This window comes from Mytilus californianus, unplaced genomic scaffold (genome assembly GCF_021869535.1).
Source record: "Mytilus californianus isolate M0D057914Y unplaced genomic scaffold, xbMytCali1.0.p SCAF_11, whole genome shotgun sequence".
NCBI lineage: Eukaryota > Metazoa > Mollusca > Bivalvia > Mytilida > Mytilidae > Mytilus > Mytilus californianus.
Genome location: NW_026262593.1, coordinates 16018679 through 16045721, shown reverse-complemented (window position 1 = coordinate 16045721; position 27043 = coordinate 16018679). Strand labels below are relative to the sequence as shown.

At 32.4% G+C, this 27043-nt stretch overlaps 1 protein-coding gene across 3 annotated transcripts in view; it reads right to left on the bottom strand.

The window, feature by feature from the left end:
• Positions 1-455: 455 nt before the first annotated feature.
• Positions 456-27043, bottom strand: part of LOC127719658 (agrin-like) — a 178340-nt gene continuing 151752 nt past the window's right edge. For all 3 annotated transcript variants that reach the window (XM_052225884.1, XM_052225885.1, XM_052225886.1), the window contains 15 exons: positions 25729-25878; positions 23782-23983; positions 23029-23244; positions 22028-22164; positions 16869-16976; positions 15301-15432; positions 14456-14578; positions 13562-13679; positions 12325-12442; positions 11844-11963; positions 10915-11101; positions 10210-10291; positions 9070-9309; positions 8302-8405; positions 456-6860 (listed from right to left, as the gene is read on the bottom strand). In XM_052225884.1, coding sequence (XP_052081844.1) covers positions 6709-6860; positions 8302-8405; positions 9070-9309; positions 10210-10291; positions 10915-11101; positions 11844-11963; positions 12325-12442; positions 13562-13679; positions 14456-14578; positions 15301-15432; positions 16869-16976; positions 22028-22164; positions 23029-23244; positions 23782-23983; positions 25729-25878 — 2189 coding nt within the window. In that variant the 3' untranslated portion in view covers positions 456-6708. The remainder of the gene's footprint in view (positions 6861-8301; positions 8406-9069; positions 9310-10209; positions 10292-10914; positions 11102-11843; positions 11964-12324; positions 12443-13561; positions 13680-14455; positions 14579-15300; positions 15433-16868; positions 16977-22027; positions 22165-23028; positions 23245-23781; positions 23984-25728; positions 25879-27043) is intronic.

Genomic DNA, 27043 nt, shown 5'->3' with positions numbered 1-27043 from the left:
GAGATTATCCGTATGTTTGTGTGTCTGTTCAAAGTAGGAAATCTTATCACTTTTGTCACTATCTGTTCATTGTTTTTTTATTTGGTAATAATTTGTTTGTGTCAAATATGAGATGTGTCTTTGTTGAATTCATTCAATTCATGATTTCTCAGCCCAATTTATAGTTTGCAATATATACACGCAGTAATTAAACATTCTTTTAAAAAATAAGGAGAGTTAGTATGAGTGCCAATGAGACAACTTGCCAACAGAGTCCAAATGATGTTAAGTAACTATAGTTCACTGTACAGCATTCAACATTGTTGGAAACTGTATGTTTGATGACCTCAAGGTGACCACTAGATATTTATTTAAGTTTAATTGTGTTGATTGGTTCGTTCATCAATTCACATCTGTTTATTTATATGTTGTAAAATCTTGGATTTTAATTTCTGGGCTAAAGAAAAATCAATGAATTATATATAAAACATTTTAATATTTCAGTATAATATTTCACTGGATTCATAATATTTTTAACCAATAAGTATTCACAGTAAAAACAGATAATTCTGTCATTAAAATTGTTAGTATTTTACAGTCTGTTGCTGTCTGTTTAACTTTACACGAAAACTTTGTTACTTAGGCAACACTATCCATCTATCAGTATTGAATATTTTGAAGGAACTTTGACCTCAACCCCAATCCATCATGATTACAATGCTTTACTTCTGCAAAAATGTCCTACATATGATATGCTTCATTGTCCATCATAATGTATGATTGGCTTTCCTTTTCCTAACTATCTGTTTAAATGTCTAATATTTCATTCTAGTATATGACCGAAAATGTGTGACTATTTAAGGCAAAAGGTCAGATCAAAAAGATCGCATAATCCTCATTTTTTCTCCCTCTGGATTATGTTAAAATGGCAAAGCCATGTTAGATGACTGGTTCATGCTCAGCACAACCAATTGAGTATATAATTTCCCAGACTTGTCTGATCAATATGGCTGTTTTGGAAGCCATAATATGAGCCAATACCACAAAAATATTAATATGAAAGTTCTAGTGATAAGTAACATGTCAAAATTGTTCACAATATCAATACACATACATAATTATGGCACATTGCAACATACATACATATTCTATCTGCAGTTTATAATCTTACTTGTATTCATTTTTTATCTTCATTTTATAATCTTACTTGTAACAACTTGTGAAAGAAGTCAAATTTTATCTCAACAGCTTTCCAATATCTTTTTTTGAAATTAAGAAATCTACTCTCATATATGTTTGATGACCCTTTTATAAATCTCTCAATTTCCTCCCCATAAAGCAAACTTAGATTAAAACAGGTGATTTATAATCACGTGGTAACTGATTAACTATAATTTGACAATAATTACAAAATGTCCTTTCTGACATGAAATGTTTTAGGACAATTATTCTATAATAGGTAGGATTCATATGTATCGTGATTACATGAATTCTTTAACATTCACAAACTACTAAAACTTAGATAAAATAACAAAGCTAGCATGACAAATATCTCCTCTTAAAAAAATCAAGTTCCATACAGTGATTTCAAATGTCAATTATAAGCTCAACAAAGATCACATAGCATAGATGAGAATTCATATTTATTCTAGAAACAAGCTAAATTTTTTTTTTAAAATACTATTTATGGAAGTTCAATGTATCCATGCAGCACTGTACACAATACACAACTTTTAGAGCTTTCATTATAAAATATAATTGGAGCATGGCATTAACTTGCTTTCATATAAATGATACTTGGAGTTTTCTTTAAGCTTGCTTTAAACAATAAGTATATGGTCTCCAAGCTATCACAGAAATATTTCTAATTACACTACTGTAAATTCAGAATTTATTGCGTGCATTTATTATTGCGATTTTGTCATTTTAGACTAAAATGCAATTTTAATTTTGTGTTCATTTTATTTAAATGAAGCATTAACATAGGGGGAACTTGATCTAATATGTTGTTAAGAGATACAATTGCATTTAACCAATCAGATTGAGTTTTTCCCAGTATCTGCAGCCCTTACTAATTAATTAAGTTGCTATTTAGGTTACTAAGACATTAGCCAATCAGGGCCCAGTATTTATTTGAATTATCCAATCAGGGTACTAATTAGTGGCTCTTGTTTTAACAAGAGCGCAATTATTCATTTTCAAATTTACCAGCGGCGTCTGCAGACATTTTTAATTTTTGGCAGAAAAAATTTCTAGTGGAGTACCAGATTTTTCAAAGACTATTTGTGCAAAATGAAAATATTATTGTTTCATTGTTAATTGTCTTTATATATGATGCAAAGATTAATTAAACTGTGGTTATTCGCCCAAACCCGTAATATGTTTTCCTCAACCTATGTCTATGTGGTTATACATGGCGGTAGGAGTATTAGACTCTATTCAGCTTGGTTCTTTCAGTGGCTGTATAGGATCTGATCTTGCTTCCAACCATGTTATAGCACCCCACCATTTATGAGTTCACATTAGTTGTCACACATACACATTACATTTATATAAGGCCAAGGTATACATGGGAATAAGGGGGGAGGGGTCCACTTCCATAGTGTACACAAATTATTTGCGATATTGAGAAAAATCCTGTTAAATTCATATAAAATATTTCAAAATGCGAGTTTAAATTATTGCGATTATAACCCTGTCGCATTTTTCGCTATAATAATAACATCGCAATAATTTAGGCTGAAATTTGTCTAATGACAAACATTTACATAGAGAATTTATTTTTATCCTCCTACAGCAGATAACTGTGGCATTTCAAAATTTTGAAGTCTTAAGGCATTTAAATTTTTGACATGCTGTTTTTCACAAATGTTGCTACCTAATTATTTTCTTTAAATATTGTCTCCAGAACTATATCAACTGAACAGGTAAGCTTGATTAAAATATTCTACTTGACAAAATACCCGTTGATTAACATGTAATATCTCTGTACATAAACCAAGTCACCGGTAAAAATATCAGTGCGGAACATAAAGCATGATTTATTCATTCATTGTTGTAATAGTCTTTTAAACAGATGGTTTCCACATTAGCTATCTTGATACCAAAATACAAAATTTAAGAAAATGGTCTCGAATGATTGTTGGTGTTTAACAAAAATTTCTGCCCTCTTTGTTATATCATGGTGGTCAGTTTTTATTATTGGAGGTAGCTAGAGTACCCAGAGAGAACCATAGACTTTTAGCTGGAAAACAGGCAACCCTAATCCATTATCCGAGTTGATTGCCTCTGCCAGAACAGGGTTAGAACTCACAACTTCAGTGTTGACAGACTAGTTATCTAGTGTAGCTGAACTACTTAGAACCACAGGGCCACTGGTCACAAATGACAATGTTACTGATTGACTTGAAGTAATCAGAATCATTCTAGCAAAATAATTTCTATAAAATTGTTCTATCACTCCTCATAATTCATCCATAAAATCTGTTTAATGAAGTTTACATACAGTCCACAAGTATATGTAAGAGAATGATAATCCTTTTCTTCATGAAGTAATGGATTATAATTCTCTTACAAACTTAGAATATTATAAAGTGCTCAAGGCTCAAATGATCTATTCAAGAATTAGTTTCATTGTCAGTGCAATGTTTATAATTGATGCACGACTTCCTTTTTCGGCATGTCATTTATGTATTAGTTTTAGTGATGTAAGAATTTTCATATCATTTGGCAAATATTTCAAAAAAAAAAAAAGCGTTATAGATATTAGGTGACACAACAGTAGAAAGAAAAGGTAGGAATTGTATATGTTTCCTGATTGTGAGTATGAATTTAAATCATGTAATATTTTAGTGAGGAATTATCCTTTTTTTATTTACAGTTTAAATCAATTAATACATTTGAGTTACAACTAAATTTTATTTTACAGCCAATATTTTGGTCCGGCTTTTTACATCAAATAATATTTCATTATTTCAGGGAAATGTTCAAAAATAATGCCTTTAAAAGTTTTTAGTATGTTCATTCCTGTTTTTTTTTTATCGAAATATTGGAAATAACTATTCTTCCCAAACACTTATCAAGTAATCAAAGTTTTAGAAAGCTAAAGATTTAGGTTATTTTTTTATCTGAAAGATTTTTTTTCTTTTTTTGCTTTGCTTTGGTATTGTTTAATTTTTTTAGTAATTTGGAGTTATTAATATTTTCATAATAACATTCACGGTATCAATTTTACTGCACCAGTAAACATCAACTATTTTGAGATTTTTGTTAGTTTGACAATTCAACTTTTAGTCAGTTTCAATCACGCTGTGTGATAAATCCTCCCAATCTGATAAATGTGCTTCGGGGCAGTTGTAGCTCATTTATAGAAACTCTTTGTTTTGAATTGTAAATAGACCCAAATAATAGGATAATCCCTTACTAAGAACATGATTTACATTAATTCTTCACAATTAAGAGGCATCCAATCCTACAATTTCATTGGTCGAGAGCACTTTGCAATATTCTAACATATAAAAGGTCTTGTTAATGAAAACAATTTAGTAAATACCCTCTAACCTTGCTTCTTACATGTTTTCAGTCCATATAGATTTCATGGTATAACATATACCTATACCCTACAAAATATCTGTACAAACTTGTGAAATTCTTGACTAATTTTTTGGGGGGTTACAAAACCAGATGTACTGGAATTTTTGGATGATGATGTATGCATCCAGATACCTGATCACTTGGCTCAGAATCTGACTTTTGACTGATACAATGTAAGTGTATCAATCTGTTCTATGGAATCTTTTCTGTGCTGTAAAGTCTCCAACAATATAAGGTGTTTATAAGGCTTTATATAATTGTCACATATGAAGTAATTTCATTTCAAGACCACCAATCACTCAAAATATAAATCTATCAATACATTAACTTACTGGCCTAACACATATTTTTCTATAACACAGCTGATTGTGGCCACATAAAAATAAAAGCAGAAATAACTGTACCAGAGGTCTTTTACTGCATGTATCATAAATCTCTAGGGACAAATCCAGATTAACAACTAACAAAATCTGATTAAAATCACAATATCATATCTGATATAAATTCGAGAACAAGGTGTATAAATTGTTCAATAATTTAGGGAGTCTTTTGGTAAAAGTTGATTGTCCACTCAGGATGCTTTATAAAATTTCTGACATCTAAGGTTTATTCTAAACTTCACACAATACCATTACACTTGTACAGTGAAATGAATAAAGACCACTTCTTATAAAAAGGGAAGTAACTCCAATCAAAATATAATCTTCAGATTTAGAATTCATGGCATGTTTTATATTAAAATGTGTTATAGAAAGAATTTACCTTGTTGAATAAAGGAATAAGCAAATGAAAGATAAAAAATGTTTGATACACTTATACATGATGAATCTGATTGATAAATATGAAGTAAATAATATCAATAATACTTGTCTTTATTACCTTCTTTTCTGCCTTTTAATAAAATTGTTACCAGTTTGATAAAACCCCACATTGATATATATTTTTTGTGTAATTTCCTGCCAAACCATTCGGAACATTGCACTCACCAATTTCCATTAATTTTTCAGAAAAACAAATTCTACCACTTTATTAGATTGATTACAATATTTTTCCTCTCTCTAGACTTTAAATTTCAAATATCTAAATGCTTCCTTTGAAGTTTGAAGATTGAAAATTCAACTAGCTACCAGTAGAGTTAACTATTGTAATCAATGAGGTTGCATGATAGAATCTCTATGTATATACAAATAACAAATCCTACAGGAATTCTTGCTTCAATCAATATTTTTAAACTTTAAATTGTTTTTTGATTTCAACCAAATTTAACATCAGAAGTAATGATCCTAAAAGATGGCCTCTGAAAACACAAGAATCATTCTGTCATAAAAATACTAAAACTATTGTCACAACCGGATCTGTTCAGAACACAGCAGAATTTAACAACATGACATTATGTACATAATCAAAATTTACAATAATTCATACAAAACATATAATATAATACCCATTAGTCATCATGTAAAAAACAAGTGTTGATTTTTTTATATAAAGATAGAACATAATAAATCAATATTATAATACTATTAATTTGAAAATGAAACAGAAAATCTTCATATTCATTTATTAAGTGTCATTAATTTTATTACAGACAGCTTTTACCAACTCTGGGCGGTTTTCAAGTAACACAAATATACACATTCAGAGGTCGTTATTTGTTGCTGTATACCATATTTGTTTTTGCTTTATTGTTTTATACTTTAATCAGTCCATTAGTTTTCTCCTTTCTGAATTGTTTTAAAAGTAAGATGTGGTGTGATTGCCAATGAGACATTTACAACTATTCACCAGAGACCAAATCATGAGGATGTAAGCAACTATAGGGCACTTTACGGTTTTTAACAATCAGCAAAACTCCTACTGTATAGTAAATTATAAAAGGCCCCAGCATGACAAAATTTGTGAAACATTCAAAAGAGAAAATCAAAAAGCCTAGTTTATGCTAAAACAATACAAGAAAACAAATATGACAGATAGCAACCAACTACAACCATTTAGAGAAATATTCATTTTCTATTTTCACAATACATTTGAAATGGGAAATTTGGAATGGGAAAAATTATCTGAGAATCAGAAAACTAATTTTTCAATATGGTATTTTATATCTTAAATATTTATGTTTGGAATCGTTTACATTTATCATCTAGCATCACAGAAATTTACAGCTGAACTTGTCCTTCTGTGTTGAACAAGATGTAGTTCACGGTCATTGATTAGAACTTGTTGTATACATCCCATGAACCCTTGGTTATAATCTTCTGGTAATTCTATGTTCACACGAGTCTTCCCACCTGAAACAAATTAAGATACATTGAATCATGTTCATGGTTATCATAAATATAACGTTGGCACAGCTAGCCTGACATTGATGGATGGTCCCGGTTATACCAATAATATTGCTGACAAATATTACATAGTAAACTACAAACCTAAATTGTTTAACTAGAACCATATATACCAAAAAACATTTTGGAGAACCCCTTAAAAAATTTAGTTACAGGTTCCCTGGGCCCTGACTAACCTGTCCTGCCTAATAAAATTGCTGAAATATAAAAGAATAAATATATTAAAAGAGATTTCCTTTTGAAATCAAGATTGTGGTAAAACTGCAATCTATTTTTTGAGGGCCTTGATTTACAAAAAAAAACCCTTTTTTGTGCTCTCTTGAAAAATATTTCGGCAGGGGTTAGGTCTGGAAGTCACATATATGAATATTCCTGAAAAGCAGTGTGAATTTGACCTTTCACCTTAAAATCAATATGATTCTTATCATTCCCTATATCTTCCATCTATATAAGTTTATTTGTGAACCAACAATGGTACTCAAGCTGTGTTCTTGAACCCATATCCTCTCCCTAAAATTTCTATTTTTAAAAACAGGGACCATGAATTTTGACCTATTGACCCCAACATCAATTGATAGCCTTCTTTAACTTTCCTATATCTTCCATTGGTATAACTCTCCTTATAGTTAAAGCAATGGAATCTCAAGATTTCATCAGATAAGGGTTTGTTTTGGATAGAATGAGGGATCATTTGACAGACAGATGAGCGGACATATAAAGCCACGACTAGATGTCCCAAAAAAAAAAAATGAAAACATAGTTCCACAAATAGAATGATTTTGTATTAATCCTGGCCAGATTTTAGTCTCGAGATTAAATTCCCTTAAAAGTCATAACGATCCACTAAAACTACATGCCTATCTTTATAAATTATGTGAAAGTTTCTTTCTCTGTATATTTGCTCTACTGAAGACCTACTTGGCTATTGAGGGGAACATTGCAAATATCTATTACATTTGTTATTGTCATCAAACAGTCTGAGGCTTGATCTAATGCTTATGAAACCCATCATTCCCAAAATTTAAGTCAGTAACAATGGTGTTTTCAGAATTGAGTATCCTGCATAAATCTTGCAAAGAAATTATTTTCAACAGCATCCAGTGAAATCCTGAATCCAATTTTTTTTTTAAATTTCGATATATTTTTTAAAGAATGCTTCAACTAGAAATATACAAGTGAAAAAATTTGGAGGTGAATAATCAATAACTATAACTTATTAAAATAATGTTAAACAAATGGCATAAATTTTGTTACATCATATTAGAGTTGGGCTAACGTTATCAGAAATTCCAACAAATCTTGATTCCTATACATTTAATTGACAGTTTGATGTACATGTAGTGTGTCTTAATTCATTTAGTGATATTATTAAAACTTTCATACTGACCTATCAATAAGATACCATTTGTATCTAGTTGTGAAGCGCCCTCTGTTGAGGAATCTGTTATAAGTTTCTCATTGTCAACTTTTAATGTGCCTTCTCTTTCATGCCTGTAAATATAAAACAAGTTATACATCTTTGTAAATGACTAAAGGGAACCCCTACATAATATCTTTGTTAAATATAAATAAATCTACAGGAATCCAACTGATGAACTGACATCCAGTTAAACAAGAATCTAGTTAAAATTTTGCTGTTAGATTGTGATAGATTTATGTCCTTGTTTCTATGGTTTTTGAGGGAATTGAAAAGAAAGAGTATAGTGTATCTGTTCACGACACAAAATCCCTACACACCCATAACTCATGTGCTTACAAAAAGCTCTCCAAATGAAACACCAAAGACTATCCAATGAGCTTTATTTGTTTGTTTCTATTTACTTTAAATATTGAAATATTATCCCAAATATGATATCTATATAATGTGTATATTTCACGGCAAAACAATTTCCTGTGCATTTTATCCTATGTAAGAAACTTTAATAAAATAATTAAAAAAATGTAGTTTCAAACATTTCCTTTTCATTGGTTACATACTCATGAAATGATAATGACAATAAATTCAGTAAAATGGTGAAGATAAAAGTCCCTGAGGACAACTCCAGTATGATATAGTTCACTTCTTTCTTCACTCAAATTTAACATGTTTCCATTTAGAAATTTGTTTAAATCTGTATTATGAAATGGGAGAAAATTCTATCTATAAACTACCTACCTTTCAGCAAATATTTTATGCCATCCACCATCATCAACATCAACAGCTGATTGAATAATATGTAAATCTCTCTCTGATTGTTTTCCTAAATTATAACTGAATTCTACTCTCCCTCGGACAATAGCTATAGCTAAATAGTCACCTAAAACGTTACTTTTACCATTCTGGTATAGAATTAATCCATTTGATTTTAATGTTCGAAATTTTATATAATATTTATTAGATCTTTGTGCTGCTGATCTGAAAAAGGAAAAGGAAAATGTTCAATTTAAAACAATTAGATAAGAGACATTGTGTGCACAGCTTCTTTAGAATATTTTACAAAAACAGGATAATTTTATGATTTCTTTTCATTACAAAGGTTAACAGATAATTCAATGGACTAGTTGCAAAAGCCAACTTATTCTCCCATTAACTTAAATAATCCTGTGTTACTTCATAAAAGTCATTTCTTTAATTCTTAGCCAATTTAAACTTTCAACGACTAGTTGATTATTTATAAACAACAAGCAGTTGTGTTAATCACAGCTCTTTATTTGTCAAAATCAATTATGCAGTCAAATTTGCTTGCGTCCTCTGAGGGACAGTAGGAGGGGGTGTCATTCAGAATTCCTGAAAAAATAAAGCATTCTTTCCCAGATCCCAAAATTTAATCATTAAACCCAGAGTCCCAATAAGGGTAAATCCAAAATTAAAGAAATGAAGAAAATAAAAGCCCAATCCTAAATTCCAGTAAAAAATGAAGGTTTAATCCCAAATGTCGACTGAATTTGGAGAGGGACAGAAATTTGGCCTTGCAACAGGCCACCTATGGACCCCTCAAAGAGTTGTTGCAAGGGTTTTTAACGCCCAGAGAACTTGGCACTCTCTCTACACGGGGCATCGGATTTAAGGTCTCCATTCTAACCTGACGTGGCTCTGTACTTGATACATCCCGCACAGCCAAACGGATGCCTCACTTTGGCTAGGGATTTACTGCCTGTCGGAAGAACATCCGACAAAGTGACCATACTTCTATTCCCCAGCCATCCTTGGGGGTAAAAACAAAATGTTTTGAATATGCATTGTAAAAATATAATTCCCTTACATGGAATAGGAGATAACTTTCTAACTAAATAAACTAAACACAGTGAAACTTACTCTTCTGAAATCTCATTAGAATACTGTAAATATGTTTCTCCATCAAATAATAAAGGTCTGTCTCTGTTAACAGAGTCTACTCCTGTATAAAACAAATATTTTCATCATTACAATAAGTATATATAATGTAAGGACTAAGTCAAAATTATTGTATTTGAGATGTTTCAGGACCTCCTTAAATTAAATTCAGGATATCCTTAATGTTGATGGAGCTCCATAATTATAATGCAAGACCTCCATAATTCAATTTCAGGCCTTGTGGTCACAAAACTTTTGAGGACGAGCACGATTATGGTACAAAGAATCAGAAATCAACCAATCAAATTATTGGATTTGGTGTTTTGAGCACAATTTTTGTACTCCCGAGTACTGAGTAAAGTTTTATGACCGGGTGGCCAGGAGAACCTTAATATTTTTAGAGATTCATAATCAGATTTTAGGATATCCTTAAATTCAATAATTTGGACTAAATACCTGCCTCGTACAATAACTTAATTGTCAATTTATAAAGATTTTTCAGATCAGTAAGTTGATAATTTTTATGAATCAAGGAAGATGTGGAGTTAACATCAAAGTGACAGAAACCCCAAATAACAAGTTCAAGGAGAACTTCCATTTATAAGTTTTAAGGAGTAAATACTCAGAGAATATTTATGAAAATATATATAGATAAAGTACAACTTTTAAAAATAGAATAAAACTTACTTTTTTCACATTTAACTCCGATAAATTTGGCGGGACATTTACATTCCACCTGATCCATTTTTGGTATACAAACTCCACCATTCAAACATGGATTAACATTACATGGAGAGCCTCTGTAGGGGAGGACATTAATCTTTTCTTTGGCTGACGACATCAAATCATCATACAGTTTACCATTTATATAAATCTGAAATAAAACATGTATTCTAAACCTTAAAACATCGAGTTCTGTAAATTAGGAATTTCTGCAGCAAAATTCAGAAACAGCATATAATTGGAACATTTTTAAAATAATATAAAAACAAGAAGATGTGTCATCTTGTATGGGAAACTTAAGTTGCAGTCTATAATGGCCAAGTAAAATAACCATGACAATAGAAATGGTTTGCCGAATATTCATTATCAATGAATGCCACTTTAGACACAGTCCAAGTGACAAGCTTGGAGGAAAACACTTCTTTGTATGAAAGACAAGGAAAGGCCAGTCATGGCAAGAAGTAGCTTTCCTATATTGCTCTGAAATAAGGATAAATGTTCCCCATAAAAAGTGGATAGAACCAAGAAAAGAGTTTAATAATCTTAAATCCCAGAAATTTACAATGCAAATGGGTAGAATTGCAATAGATTTTTTGATACCAGTAGATTGGTAAAACGTTAACTGTCTCAAATCCACCATCAATTACACAAATTTCCATTTTATTACAGTAAGAGATATCAAATATCCATAAAAACAGGCTAAACCTGATGGACACAACACTTCAGAACAAGTTATATAAAAGACTGGACCAACACCATTTAACCATCCCTCATAAAAGATAAGTATTTCTATCATACAACCTTTTGGTCTTGGTATCATTGTTTTAATATACATAGTACAATGTACCAATAACATTGAATTAAACAGTACATCATAAATATAATATACCTACCCTTTGTATAACTCCAGTCAAATTATATGTTATATTTGAATCCACAGGTATATCAAATCTACTTTTAAATCCACCCAGGTATAGAATACTGTTGTCTAAATTTAATTCTGTTAAGAATCCCTGCAACAACAAACAGATAATTAGATTAATTTAATGGTATATTATAAGGGAGAAAAACTGGAACAGCAAAAATAAGAATTTGGTATTACTGTTGCCAGGCAAATACCGTAAATTCAGAAATTATTGTGTGCATTTAATATTGCGATTTTTGAGGAATAGAAAAATCTGCGTATAGATATATGTATCAGATATCAGAATGCGAGTTTTTATTGTTGTGATACTCAACCAGTCACATTATTGGCAATAATAAAAACCTCACAATAATTTCTGAATTTACAGTAGTTAAAACCTGTTTCAAACCACCCTGGCAGCATATCTAATTTGTAACCAAGACTTATGTTTAATTTAAATAAAAACAAACCTTAGACTCCCCTGTATAATTATATTGTGGGTTTTTGTCGATCAGCAATATACCAAATTTCTTGGTTTTATCAATCATCACTTCATGCCATGTATCAAGGGAAATAACTGCATCACTCCTGAAATAAAGTTAGATTTGTTAGAATATTCATATCACCACTCAATCATATTTGATACATATTGACCTGAACAAGATTAACCAAACTAAAACTGGTTCCAGATCAGTTATCCAGAGCTTTCAAAAAAGTATGAAAAAGTAACAAGGAGTTTTTAAGATTTTCTAAAATGGCTTTAGAAACTACTGTGGATTCATTTATTTTCGTGGGTATCAATTTTCGTGGATAGAGAAAAAAAGACGTTTCGTGGTATACGTAAATTCGTGGATCGCTGATCACAAAAAGAAAATAAATTCAGATTCGTAATTCGTGGATTTCTTTTTGATTTAGGAGATCATATAACCTCCTTAGTTTGATCAATAATAGAACAAACAAAAAAGAAGGAATTCATTGAAAAAGTTTTGAATTGTCAAAATCCTCGCTTGCTCATTCTAGGTTAAAGTGTTCATTGAAAACTTCTATTACAATAATGGACAGAGAAAACTAATTATTTGTTTGTTTTACAATTTATAAATTCTTGTCGGAATTTTATAAGGCATTCAAAACTCTATGATTGAAAGCTCATTTCCCTAATCATGATATAATAAACAGTCATATAAGTAAAAGGTGTGAAAATAAATGTTCCTGTCATAAACAATATTACCTACGGGCAAAATCCCCGTACTAAATCCTATTGATTTTAAATCACCAGTAAACCAAACTATGACACGGTAATTAACAACTTGCAGTTATTTTCCATGAAAGTTTTAATCAATTCTAAAAAGTAAATTATCACTGATATTCGATATATTTATTATTGATTTAATCAAAATACTTGTATCTTCTTTCAATAAAAACACGTGTTATGTTACAATGTTTATCGCTAGTCAACACTATACTAGAACTGCATAACATAACCGGAAATAAACATCCGACTCCATACATATTTCTCGGGATTATTCTTCGTTGAATTCTTAAATTCGTGGTTCGCTGTGACCCACGAAACCCACGAAAATTGGTATACCACGAATAAAAATGAATCCACAGTATATGTAATAAAATAATGAAGAGAAAAATAGGGCTTAGCAGGAATTTTTTTAAAGCACTACACTGATAATACTAGAGGATACAAAAAATACTTACGATATAACAATAGTACCACTTCCCATGTTGAATCTGAACTCAACCCGTCTATCCACAATATTTAGAGAAATAAAATCTCCATTGCCTCCTGCATATGTGCTGGCATAAAACAATACTCCTGGAAAAATAACATAGTCTATGACATAAAACAAAACTCCTGAAAACAAACATAGTCTATTGTATAAAACAAAACTCCTGACAATTTAAGCTATGTTGACCTATATGTAGATCTTTTCTTGCTGATAATTTTTGCTGTTTACAGTTTTTCTTTATCTTCTTGCCAAAAATATTAAAAAGAGTAAAAATCATCAATAAAGGGAAATAATTCCTATAAGTAGTCAACTGACAACTCGATCATGTTGACATATTTTGTAGGTACAAAAATGTATTGCTATTTAAAGGTTTTATGTATCTACTATAGTTTTCAAAATAAAGGGCTATAATATGTAAAAAAAAAGAAGGTAAAAATCAATATTTAAGGATAACAGCTCCCACAAGTAGTCTACCTATAATGATTTTCAAGACAAAAAGACAAAACATACATTTTACTTCTATGTTCTATTTTAAACCATGTCTACATCGTTTGTCGGCAGGCAAGATCATTGTACACATATATTTAAACAAGATACATACTCAAATGATGACTGTTACCAAGTTTGGTTCCATTTGGCACAGAGATTTCAGAGGATAAGATTTAAGTGGAAGTTAATGGAAGAGTAGTGGGGGATAGACGACATAAGCTAATTGATGGAATTATCTCACACAAGACGTTTGGGCTAGGTGAGATTAAAATTAAACCTTCATCCTATAAATAAAGAAATAAAATCTGTTTTCATCATCCAGGATGTGTCTGATTGAATGCATTCTGGGATTATGAAGACACATAGAAGTTACCGTTAGGTTTGGATGTCTTGAACCAGATTGTAAATGTCATGGCTGTACTCCCTATATCACCCAGTGGTAGTTCAAGGAAAGAGTTTCCTGAAAACTCGGGTACATCTATTGGCTGTAATTTTTCTGAAAAAAAAATCAAATTAGAACTTCATTGGAATTAAAACATAGTTGGCCTAAACTTAGCACAATCAAGAGCTTGTTTTATCATATGCACTAAATAAGAAATTAGGTTGAATTGTAAATGGGTTTTATACTGCATTGCTAGGTTGCAGGCTCAATATTTTTGTCATATCTTCAATGTGGGCAGTTTAGAGCTGAACAAATGCTTTACACCTTGATGCTTTTTTTCTCTCACATCAACAGGAAACACAGATGTTTGCCTTTAATCTTAATGTCACAAAAGAAAATAGAAGCCATAAAGCAAAGCTGATTGTTGTATGCTAGCTATAGTAAGACAAGTGTTGACAAATCTAAGATAAAGTATTGTAGAATAATGGCTATTTTACCACGAACTCGTCCCTCTCACAATATTTACAGACTATTTATAGAACATATAGCTTAAGGATACATGAAAAGAATTTTGACTAGTGGAACATTTAGACACTTTGAAATTTGTCAGTCCAAAATACATATTTATCAGTACAATTCTATAATTCTATTGAAATATTCACTCAACAGGATTTGTGTCAGACATTTGGACTGACATTGTCACAATATGTGTCACATATTTCAAATTTTCATCAGTCAAATGACTGAACGACACTTTTTAAGAGCTCTGGGATACGATCTTTGATCTAGGGGATTTTTTTCTATAGGTCAGTGGTTATTTACACTGTATAACTTACCAAATTCACAGAATTCCCCCTCTCTGTTAGGACTACAAATACATTTGTATGAGCTTCCATAGATCTGACAAGTAGAACTCTCATGACAGTTAGCCATTACACATGGATCTAATACTATTTCACAATCACGCCCTATAATAGCAATAATGATTAAATCAGATTATCTATATATCAGCCAAACACCAATCTAATACTATCTCACAATTACTCCTTATAATAGCAACAATGATTAAATCAGATCATCTATATATCAGCCAAACATCAATCTAATACTATCTCAAATCACGACCTATAATAGCAAAATGATTAAATCAGATTATCTATATACAGCCATCTTGTCCAAAATCTGGTACCCCTTGTCCATAAGTTAGCATTGATCCTTGTAAATAGAATTTAATTACCCAGTAGCAAAAAAACCTTTTTGTTCATTTTGAGGAAAAAATGTAATTCCAAGTTAGGAATGTTTATAGAGAATTACTGTTTTTGTTTGTTTTCTTTTTTTTTGTACTAATATTTTTTCTTGTTCTTTGTACCTTATTGGTGCAGGAACAATGTATCGATCTTCAATGAACCAGTACATATTCTGAAGTGTCAGTCACTATCTTATCTTGCTAGCTGTTTGGTGCTTAGACTTGTGATGCACAGCACAAAGTTTTAACATAGTTCAGTTTACATTCAATGAACTATATGTCTTAAATAACCTAATTTCTTGTCCCTTCTTGCTGCCAACTTTATATAGGCAATCAAGGCAATTAGTTTCTTGATCTGTAATTCAATATGCACTTATAAACCAAAAATCAACAAAATACCTAAAGACATAACAAATTAAAGATCAGGACAAATGTTGGATTTATAAAAAATAAATGGAAAATGTGTCCATGGGACACAGCTAATGCCCCCGATTGTATATAACGCTATAAAGGGACATAACTTCAGAACAATAAAAGTGACGAACTTGATCAGGGTTTTGTGGTAATAAGGATTGTGTATAAGTTTCATAACATTTGGTTTAGGCAAACTAAAGTAAGAGATCAGAAACCAATTTCGGGACGTATGTAAGGACAAGGGTAAACTTTTATGCCGCCTCAGAGTGCTACAGCAGGGGCATACAAATATAATAACTTGCCAAAATAAGTTACTATATGCTTGACCACTAAGTGCAGGTCATAGATTTTTATTTCTGACTTCTTTTTAACACTCTGTGCCCCATTGTGGATAGATACCTTTAAAGCCATATTTATATACACAGCTATAAACATCAGAATGTTTAGCCCTTCATTGTGGATACATACCTGTAAATCCATGCTTACACACACAGCTATAAACATCTGAATGTTTAGCCCTTCATTGTGGATACATACCTGTAAATCCATGTTTACACACACAGCTATAAACATCTGAATGTTTAGCCCTTCATTGTGGATACATACCTATAAATCCATGTTTACACACACAACTATAAACATCAGAATGTTTAGCCCTTCATTGTGGATACATACCTGTAAATCCATGTTTACACACACAGCTATAAACATCTGAATGTTTAGCCCTTCATTGTGGATACATACCTGTAAATCCATGCTTACACACACAGCTATAAACATCAGAATCTTTAGCAAGACAAGTTCCTCCATATTTACATGGCAAACTGTTGCAAGAATTACTCCCACATTCAGCTGAAAACATAATATCAATGTTTAATGTTCCAAAATAAACAAACTACTGTTACAAACAAGTCGTCAAAATCACGGTAAATTCATACTGTTCAAATTCTTAAAAAAAATATCATAATCTAAAATTATAACATGATGCTCTTCTTTGTTTTAATTCCAATACATTGTAATATACGTGATGCACATGCTTGACATCACAATTTTATTGCAAAATCAAGTTATATTTTTAACAACATCTGAGTCTGTTGGTAATGCTCGTCATGAAATGAATGAACTCATTCTCAAAGTAAGTCTACATGTATTGTACATTTTTCCTTTTGAAAAATAGTTGGGTTTTCTAGAACGTAAAAAATCAAATTGGCTGTCTTTTTAATGTGTCTTATTGGTCTGCTTTGAAGTAGAGAAGTTTTGAATTTTCCTGTAAGAATCAAATTTATTCTTTCGTGTCATCCTCTACATTCCTGTTATGCTCAGTGTAAAGACATTGACAAACATAAAGTGTTCCCATGTCATCCTCTACATTCCCGTAGTGCTCAGTGTAAAGACATTGACAAACATAAAGTGTTCCCATGTCATCCTCTACATTCCTGTTATGCTCAGTGTAAAGACATTGACAAACATAAAGTGTTCCCATGTCATCCTCTACATTCCCGTTATGCTCAGTGTAAAGACATTGACAAACATAAAGTGTTCCCATGTCATCCTCTACATTCCCGTTGTGCTCAGTGTAAAGACATTGACAAACATAAAGTGTTCCCATGTCATCCTCTACATTCCCGTTGTGCTCAGTGTAAAGACATTGACAAACATAAAGTGTTCCCATGTCATCCTCTACATTCCCGTTGTGCTCAGTGTAAAGACATTGACAAACATAAAGTGTTCCGATGTCATCCTCTACATTCCCGTTATGCTCAGTGTAAAGACATTGACAAACATAAAGTGTTCCGATGTCATCCTCTACATTCCCGTTATGCTCAGTGTAAAGACATTGACAAACATAAAGTGTTCCCATGTCATCCTCTACATTCCCGTTATGCTCAGTGTAAAGACATTGACAAACATAAAGTGTTCCCATGTCATCCTCTACATTCCCGTTATGCTCAGTGTAAAGACATTGACAAACATAAAGTGTTCCCATGTCATCCTCTACATTCCCGTTGTGCTCAGTGTAAAGACATTGACAAACATAAAGTGTTCCCATGTCATCCTCTACATTCTCGTTATGCTCAGTGTAAAGACATTGACAAACATTAAGTGTTCCCATGTCAGCCTCTACATTCCCGTTGTGCTCAGTGTAAAGACATTGACAAACATAAAGTGTTCCCATGTCATCCTCTACATTCCTGTTATGCTCAGTGTAAAGACATTGACAAACATAAAGTGTTCCCATGTCATCCTCTACATTCCCGTTGTGCTCAGTGTAAAGACATTGACAAACATAAAGTGTTCCCATGTCATCCTCTACATTCTCGTTATGCTCAGTGTAAAGACATTGACAAACATAAAGTGTTCCCATGTCAGCCTCTACATTCCCGTTGTGCTCAGTGTAAAGACATTGACAAACATAAAGTGTTCCCATGTCAAAATAAGCATATTGCTATACAGTTATGACCATTCATGGTTCTACCCTCTGTCTGTACTTATATTTTGGCATTGAACAAAATCCTGTGTTTCTCTGACTGTTAATAACGACTATACACTAAATCCATTGGTTGTATACTGATTGATAGTTTAGTATTGGTTACATGATTCTTTTATTGGTTGTTCTTGGCTTAGAACTAGCTTTCAGTAATTGTGAGTACTCTGAGATTGGTACTTTGTGTCATTAACTTGTTTTTTTTTCAGTGTTTTGTGTGCTTTTTGTTGATCTGATGAGTAATAACTATATCAACTGGTATATAGGTTTTTTTTTAGTGTTTTGTGTGCTTTTTGTTGATCTGATGAGTAAAGCCTTTTTCAACTGATTTTTGTAGTGATTGCAGTTATTGAAGCTTGTTCAAGTTGAATATCAACTAATAAATAAATGGTGTTTTCCCAGTCTACCTACCAATATCTAACCCTGACATAATATGATCTGAAACTTGTGGGTACGATAGATCATAAAGGTGTGTTCTCAGTCTACATACCAATATCTTACCCTGACATAATATGATCTGAAACTTGTGGGTATGATAGATCATAAAGGTGTGTTCTCAGTCTACCTACCAATATCTAACCCTGACATAATATGATCTGAAACTTGTGGGTACGATAGATCATAAAGGTGTGTTCTCAGTCTACCTACCAATATCTAACCCTGACATAATATGATCTGAAACTTGTGGGTACGATAGATCATAAAGGTGTGTTCTCAGTCTACCTACCAATATCTAACCCTGACATAATATGATCTGAAACTTGTGGGTATGATAGATCATAAAGGTGTGTTCTCAGTCTACCTACCAATATCTAACCCTGACATAATATAATCTGAAACTTGTGGGTACGATAGATCATAAAGGTGTGTTCTCAGTCTACCTACCAATATCTAACCCTGACATAATATGATCTGAAACTTGTGGGTACGATAGATCATAAAGGTGTGTTCTCAGTCTACCTACCAATATCTAACCCTGACATAATATGATCTGAAACTTGTGGGTACGATAGATCATAAAGGTGTGTTCTCAGTCTACCTACCAATATCTAACCCTGACATAATATGATCTGAAACTTGTGGGTACAATAGATCATAAAAGTGTGTTCTCAGTCTACCTACCAATATCAAACCCTGACATAATATGATCTGAAACTTGTGGGTACGATAGATCATAAAGGTGTCTTCTCAGTCTACCTACCAATATCTAACCCTGACATAATATAATCTGAAACTTGTGGGTACGATAGATCATAAAGGTGTGTTCTCAGTCTACCTACCAATATCTAACCCTGACATAATATGATCTGAAACTTGTGGGTACGATAGATCATAAAGGTGTGTTCCCAGTCTACCTACCAATATCTAACCTGACATAATATGATCTGAAACTTGTGGGTACGATAGATCATAAAGGTGTGTTCTCAGTCTACCTACCAATATCTAACCCTGACATAATATGATCTGAAACTTGTGGGTACGATAGATCATAAAGGTGTGTTCCCAGTCTACCTACCAATATCTAACCCTGACATAATATGATCTGAAACTTTGGTGGGTATGATAGATCATAAAGGTGTGTTTCCAGTCTACCTACCAATATCTAACCCTGACATAATATAATCTGAAACTTGTGGGTACAATAGATCATAAAAGTGTGTTCTCAGTCTACCTACCAATATCAAACCCTGACATAATATGATCTGAAACTTGTGGGTACGATAGATCATAAAGGTGTCTTCTCAGTCTACCTACCAATATCTAACCCTGACATAATATAATCTGAAACTTGTGGGTACGATAGATCATAAAGGTGTGTTCTCAGTCTACCTACCAATATCTAACCCTGACATAATATGATCTGAAACTTGTGGGTACGATAGATCATAAAGGTGTGTTCCCAGTCTACCTACCAATATCTAACCTGACATAATATGATCTGAAACTTGTGGGTACGATAGATCATAAAGGTGTGTTCTCAGTCTACCTACCAATATCTAACCCTGACATAATATGATCTGAAACTTGTGGGTACGATAGATCATAAAGGTGTGTTCCCAGTCTACCTACCAATATCTAACCCTGACATAATATGATCTGAAACTTTGGTGGGTATGATAGATCATAAAGGTGTGTTTCCAGACTACCTACCAATATCTAGCCCTGACATAATATGATCTGAAACTTGTGGGTACGATAGATCATAAAGGTGTGTTCTCAGTCTACCTACCAATATCTAACCCTGACATAATATGATCTGAAACTTGTGGGTACGATAGATCATAAAGGTGTGTTCTCAGTCTACCTACCAATATCTAACCCTGACATAATATGATCTGAAACTTGTGGGTACGATAGATCATAAAGGTGTCTTCTCAGTCTACCTACCAATATCTAACCCTGACATAATATAATCTGAAACTTGTGGGTACGATAGATCATAAAGGTGTGTTCTCAGTCTACCTACCAATATCTAACCCTGACATAATATGATCTGAAACTTGTGGGTACGATAGATCATAAAGGTGTGTTCCCAGTCTACCTACCAATATCTAACCTGACATAATATGATCTGAAACTTGTGGGTACGATAGATCATAAAGGTGTGTTCTCAGTCTACCTACCAATATCTAACCCTGACATAATATGATCTGAAACTTGTGGGTACGATAGATCATAAAGGTGTGTTCCCAGTCTACCTACCAATATCTAACCCTGACATAATATGATCTGAAACTTTGGTGGGTATGATAGATCATAAAGGTGTGTTTCCAGACTACCTACCAATATCTAGCCCTGACATAATATGATCTGAAACTTGTGGGTACGATAGATCATAAAGGTGTGTTCTCAGTCTACCTACCAATATCTAACCCTGACATAATATGATCTGAAACTTGTGGGTACGATAGATCATAAAGGTGTGTTCTCAGTCTACCTACCAATATCTAACCCTGACATAATATGATCTGAAACTTGTGGGTACGATAGATCATAAAGGTGTCTTCTCAGTCTACCTACCAATATCTAACCCTGACATAATATAATCTGAAACTTGTGGGTACGATAGATCATAAAGGTGTGTTCTCAGTCTACCTACCAATATCTAACCCTGACATAATATGATCTGAAACTTGTGGGTACGATAGATCATAAAGGTGTGTTCTCAGTCTACCTACCAATATCTAACCCTGACATAATATGATCTGAAACTTGTGGGTACGATAGATCATAAAGGTGTGTTCCCAGTCTACCTACCAATATCTAACCCTGACATAATATGATCTGAAACTTTGGTGGGTATGATAGATCATAAAGGTGTGTTTCCAGACTACCTACCAATATCTAGCCCTGACATAATATGATCTGAAAATTGTGGGTATGATAGATCATAAAGGTGTGTTCTCAGTCTACCTACCAATATCTAACCCTGACATAATATGATCTGAAACTTGTGGGTACGATAGATCATAAAGGTGCGTTCTCAGTTTGTTCTTCACATGGAATGTTTTAATACAACCGACAAACCCCATTGGCAGTCTCTGCTTGAATTCCCTGAAAAATAAATGTAGTGAAATTATAGACTGAAAGATAGCTACTTCTATAGGGCTTATTTTTGTTTATTTGGACACATGAGCTAAACATCTATGTGATAGAACCTAAAAACATAGCTAAATCACAAATACATATGATTAAAGAACCTTGGTAAGCAAGCTATCATACCCATCGGCCCAATTAAAACAAAGGTATTTTATTCTACCCCCCACAAGAAACTCAAAGTACCGAGAAACAGGGAGAATTTGTCTAACAGATCTGAAATGTGCACACATATTACAAGTGCACACGTATTACAAGTGCACACATATTACAAGTGCACACGTATTACAAGTGCACACATATTACAAGTGCACACATATTACAACTCACCAATGTTGAGCTGTTGGCCAAATATGAAGTCATTCTGCTTAATAATATAGAAGAAATATGACAACATATTAAAAAATTAAAAGTATTGGCAAACAGGAAGAAGGTGTCTGATATATCCAAAATTACTCACTCTGTACAACTCATTACTGCCAAGTGGCTGACCAAATTTGAAGTCATTCTTCTCATAAGTTTCTGAGAATAGTGTTACAAAAATATTTGTTGGACGAACAGACAGACAGACACGGGAATATAACAGGAGAGGGAGTATAACAAGTAGATTGGAAGGTTCAAACTTTTATTTTGTTGTTTCATTACAGTACTTAATTACTGTGATAATATTTAACCATATGGTTTAAAATTAATCTATAAAAAGCTATTCAGGTTAAAAAATACACTAAACTAGTTTTCATAACGATTTATGTTTATTAACACTCAAGATTTTACTATAAATGAAGGTATGAATAAATTTATATTTTGGTTATTAATACTCACTTATTTATTTCACTTTGTGGATTTCCTAAATAAAATGGTCTGTCTACTAAATTAAGAGATACCAATGATCCTGGAGCTGTCCCTAACACTGGAGATTCTTTGTCTACTGTAAGTGAGCCGTCCTTACCGTCCCTACTGGCAGTCACATGGATAAATTGGTTGAGCTGTATCCTATGTCTGTTTCTCAGTATCATGGGACCACCACCAACATCAAATCTACAGAAATAATACAATGCAAAATATATTTCACCATTTCTAGATAAGATGTATGAATAATCAATCAAAAATCTAAATGAATTAACCATTTATGATTTCATGGTTTTTTTTCACAGTTTATAATTTATTGAATGAAAACAGTAAGCAATTTCAATAAATCCATACAGACAAAATTGAATCGAGAAAAAAAATAAGTTCATTGGCAATCATACACATCTCCTTGTGAGGTTAACAGCTAATGGATCGGCAATAAATCTGAAAATTCATCACAGTATAGCATGCTCACATGAAGTTTGATACCAAATTTCAAAATGCCCTGATCTGTAGTTCCCGAAAATAACTTAATACATTGTACATGGTCATTATATGTAAGGAAATATAAAAATTCAGTAAATAGGAAGTTGATGAATAATAGATCTGAAATGCACCACATAGTAAAAGCATGATCACATGAAGCCTGAAACCTAATTTCAGGAAGATGTGATTAGTTGTTCTTGCAATGAAAATTTCACAGCGAGGAATTAATTCCGTGATTACCTGAACTCTACATATGCATCTCTAAGTGAGAGCGACAAGAAATCTCCAGACCCATTAGGAAACTGGCTGCTAAACAGTAGTAGTCCATCATAATTCAAGGCTTTAAAACTGATATCAATAATTATCTCATGGTCAGTTTGGATGTAGTGTCGTAATATCAACTGTGACATGCCAGAAAAGGATGGAGTAGTGATTCGTCCATCTGAAAAAAAGTTCCAAAATCAATTAAGATGACACGAAAAAAAAACAGGACTTGGTATAGATAAAGTAACAATATTTACTATCTCCCAACGATAAAGTTTAATAATAAAATTTTAAGGGCATATGTAAAGTTTCGATACCACGGTGAATTTTTTATGAAAAATTTGCAAGGTATTTTTCGTCTAGTTAATTCAAATATGTAATAAAAAGTATACCTTCATGTGCTACTTTTAAAGATAATGGGATCTAAATTTTTTATATTTACTCAAAATTAACTTTTTGTTCCAAAAGATAAATACAAGCAGATTTTTGTGAACAGATTTGGAATATCTACTTTACTCTAATTTGTATGCTCTAATTTTGTGTATCAATTCTATGAAAATAATTCATTTTTATCAAATGTTTATGATTGAAGAAAAAACAGCATTTTTTGCTGTATATTTATCTAATTTTTTTAAAATTCCTCGATAATTTTTTCATAAAAATTGGTACAACTAATCTTCATACATAATCAATTCAAATGTCATTTTTAAAAAGAGGGTTCAATGTACTGTTTTCGAGCTGATGATTAAAATCAGTTGAAAAATGCATCTTTTCCTGATATGTCACAGTTTGACATTGGGAAAATAACATTTTACGTTAGCAACATCACTATTTTCTTGTAACTGTATCGTATGCCCTTAAGTTGCCAAGTAAATCTTGCATTTAAAAGTTGAAAATTGAGTTGGTAAATATTGTAATTAATTGGAGTGTGTGGTATAATCTGTTTACCCAGCTATACAATTTCTTTTTAATAGACTAGAAGTGGTTTGAATTTTTCTTTCATTTAAAAAAAACCAAAAAGAATCACCAATAATCCATTTAATACTGCATAAATATGATTATATTCTTTCAGGCAATGCTTTGATCTAAAAAAAATTAAAACAAAGCTATTTTGTTAGCATGACTTACTGTCTTTACAAATGGATCTAAATCTACCAATGGGACATAGACACATGACTTACTGTCTTTACAAATGGATCTAAATCTACCAATGGGACATAGACACCTGACTTACTGTCTTTACACATAGATTCAAATCTACCAATGGCACATAGACACATGACTTACTGTCTTTACAAATAGATCCAAATCTACCAATGGCACATAGACACATGACTTACTGTCTTTACAAATAGATCCAAATCTCCCAATGGCACATAGACACATGACTTACTGTCTTTACAACTAGATCCAAATCTACCAATGGCACATAGACACATGACTTACTATCTTTACAACTAGATCCAAATCTACCAATGGGACATAGACACATGACTTACTGTCTTTACAAATAAATCCAAATCTACCAATGGCACATAGACACATGACTTACTGTCTTTACAAATAGATCCAAATCTACCAATGGCACATAGACACATGACTTACTGTCTTTACAAATAGATCCATATCTACCAATGGCACATAGACACATGACTTACTGTCTTTACAAATAGATCCAAGATTACCAATGGGACATAGACACATGACTTACTGTCTTTACAAATAGATCCAAGTCTACCAATGGGACATAGACACATGACTTACTGTCTTTACAAATAGATCCAAGTCTACCAATGGGACATAGACACATGACTTACTGTCTTTACAAATAGATCCAAGTCTACCAATGGGACATAGACACATGACTTACTGTCTTTACAAATAGATCCAAGATTACCAATGGGACATAGACACATGACTTACTGTCTTTACAAATAGATCCAAGTCTACCAATCGGACATAGACACCTGTAACCCAAATCTCTGTCTAATCGACATAAACCATTGTTACGACAAGGATTATTTATACAGGAATCATCTGTTATATGTTCATCAGGTCTTAGTGTTTCCACCTCTGCAAATATATAAAATTAAATTCAACTAAACTAATGTCTTACTTTCTGAGTAGTTTGTGAATAAAATATAAATGCAGAAATAGTTTTGTTAACCTGTACATTTAAAAAATATTTGGCTACCCTGATAGAGATGCAATAAGATATATTGTACAAAATCATACTTTATTTTGATTGAACATCGGTTGACCCCAGGCCAAATGGGTATAAATGACGTCATTGAACAATTTGTTCTTACTGTGACGTAATAACATAAGCATTGTGACATAGGAAATGTACAGAAAGGTGCATGAATTTGATGACAGTATGCTGACCTCTAGAAGTCTTTTGAGGTATTTTTGCAATATACAATGAATTAAAACTACAGCTGCCAATTTGTTTGGTTTTTTTTTTTGCTATGGTTCTTCTCATTTCATCAAACTATTTGGATATTTGACTTTTTTTGTCAAGCAGTTAAATCATAACTCAAAGAACTAGCATTCTATGATAATGGCAAAGCTGTTTATCTTGCTTGTTAGACAATACCCTAACTCAAATCAAATCTTAAAAGTATGGGATATGGTGTATCAATCCATGACACAAAATGATCACTCGCACTTGCTCAATCCAAAATCAGTGCTTTTATTAATGTTGTTTATCGCATAGTCATAACTCAGTCTTAAACATGGAGCAGAAGCTATCACCTCACTACAAGTTCAATACAGCCCACAGCACAAGTTTCAGCAAACTTCTTTGCTAGATTTGAATCACGCTACATCCAGTGGCAGATTAAGGGGAGTGTAGAGGACAGACGGCAAACCCTTTTATTTGAAAATATATCTTGTTTTAGCATAAAATTGTCCGCCTCCCTGTGTTTGTCGATATATATATGTAGGACTCAAATCTATGGTGGGTTCCAGATCTATGGCAGATCCCTAATCTATGGCAAATATGATGTCATGCCATCCCAAATCTATGGCAGATTTGTTACAATCCCAATGTATGGCAAGTTTTGTAATTTCCTAATCTATGGCGGATTTTTGTTGTTTCCAAATCTATGGCAAATTTTGTACATATGGAAAACAAGGCAGTACATATACGACCGATGCCTTTTCTTAAACAAGTGAAAATGTATAAAAACGGAAGCATGTTTATAAACATTTTTGAAACAAACATTCCATACCATAA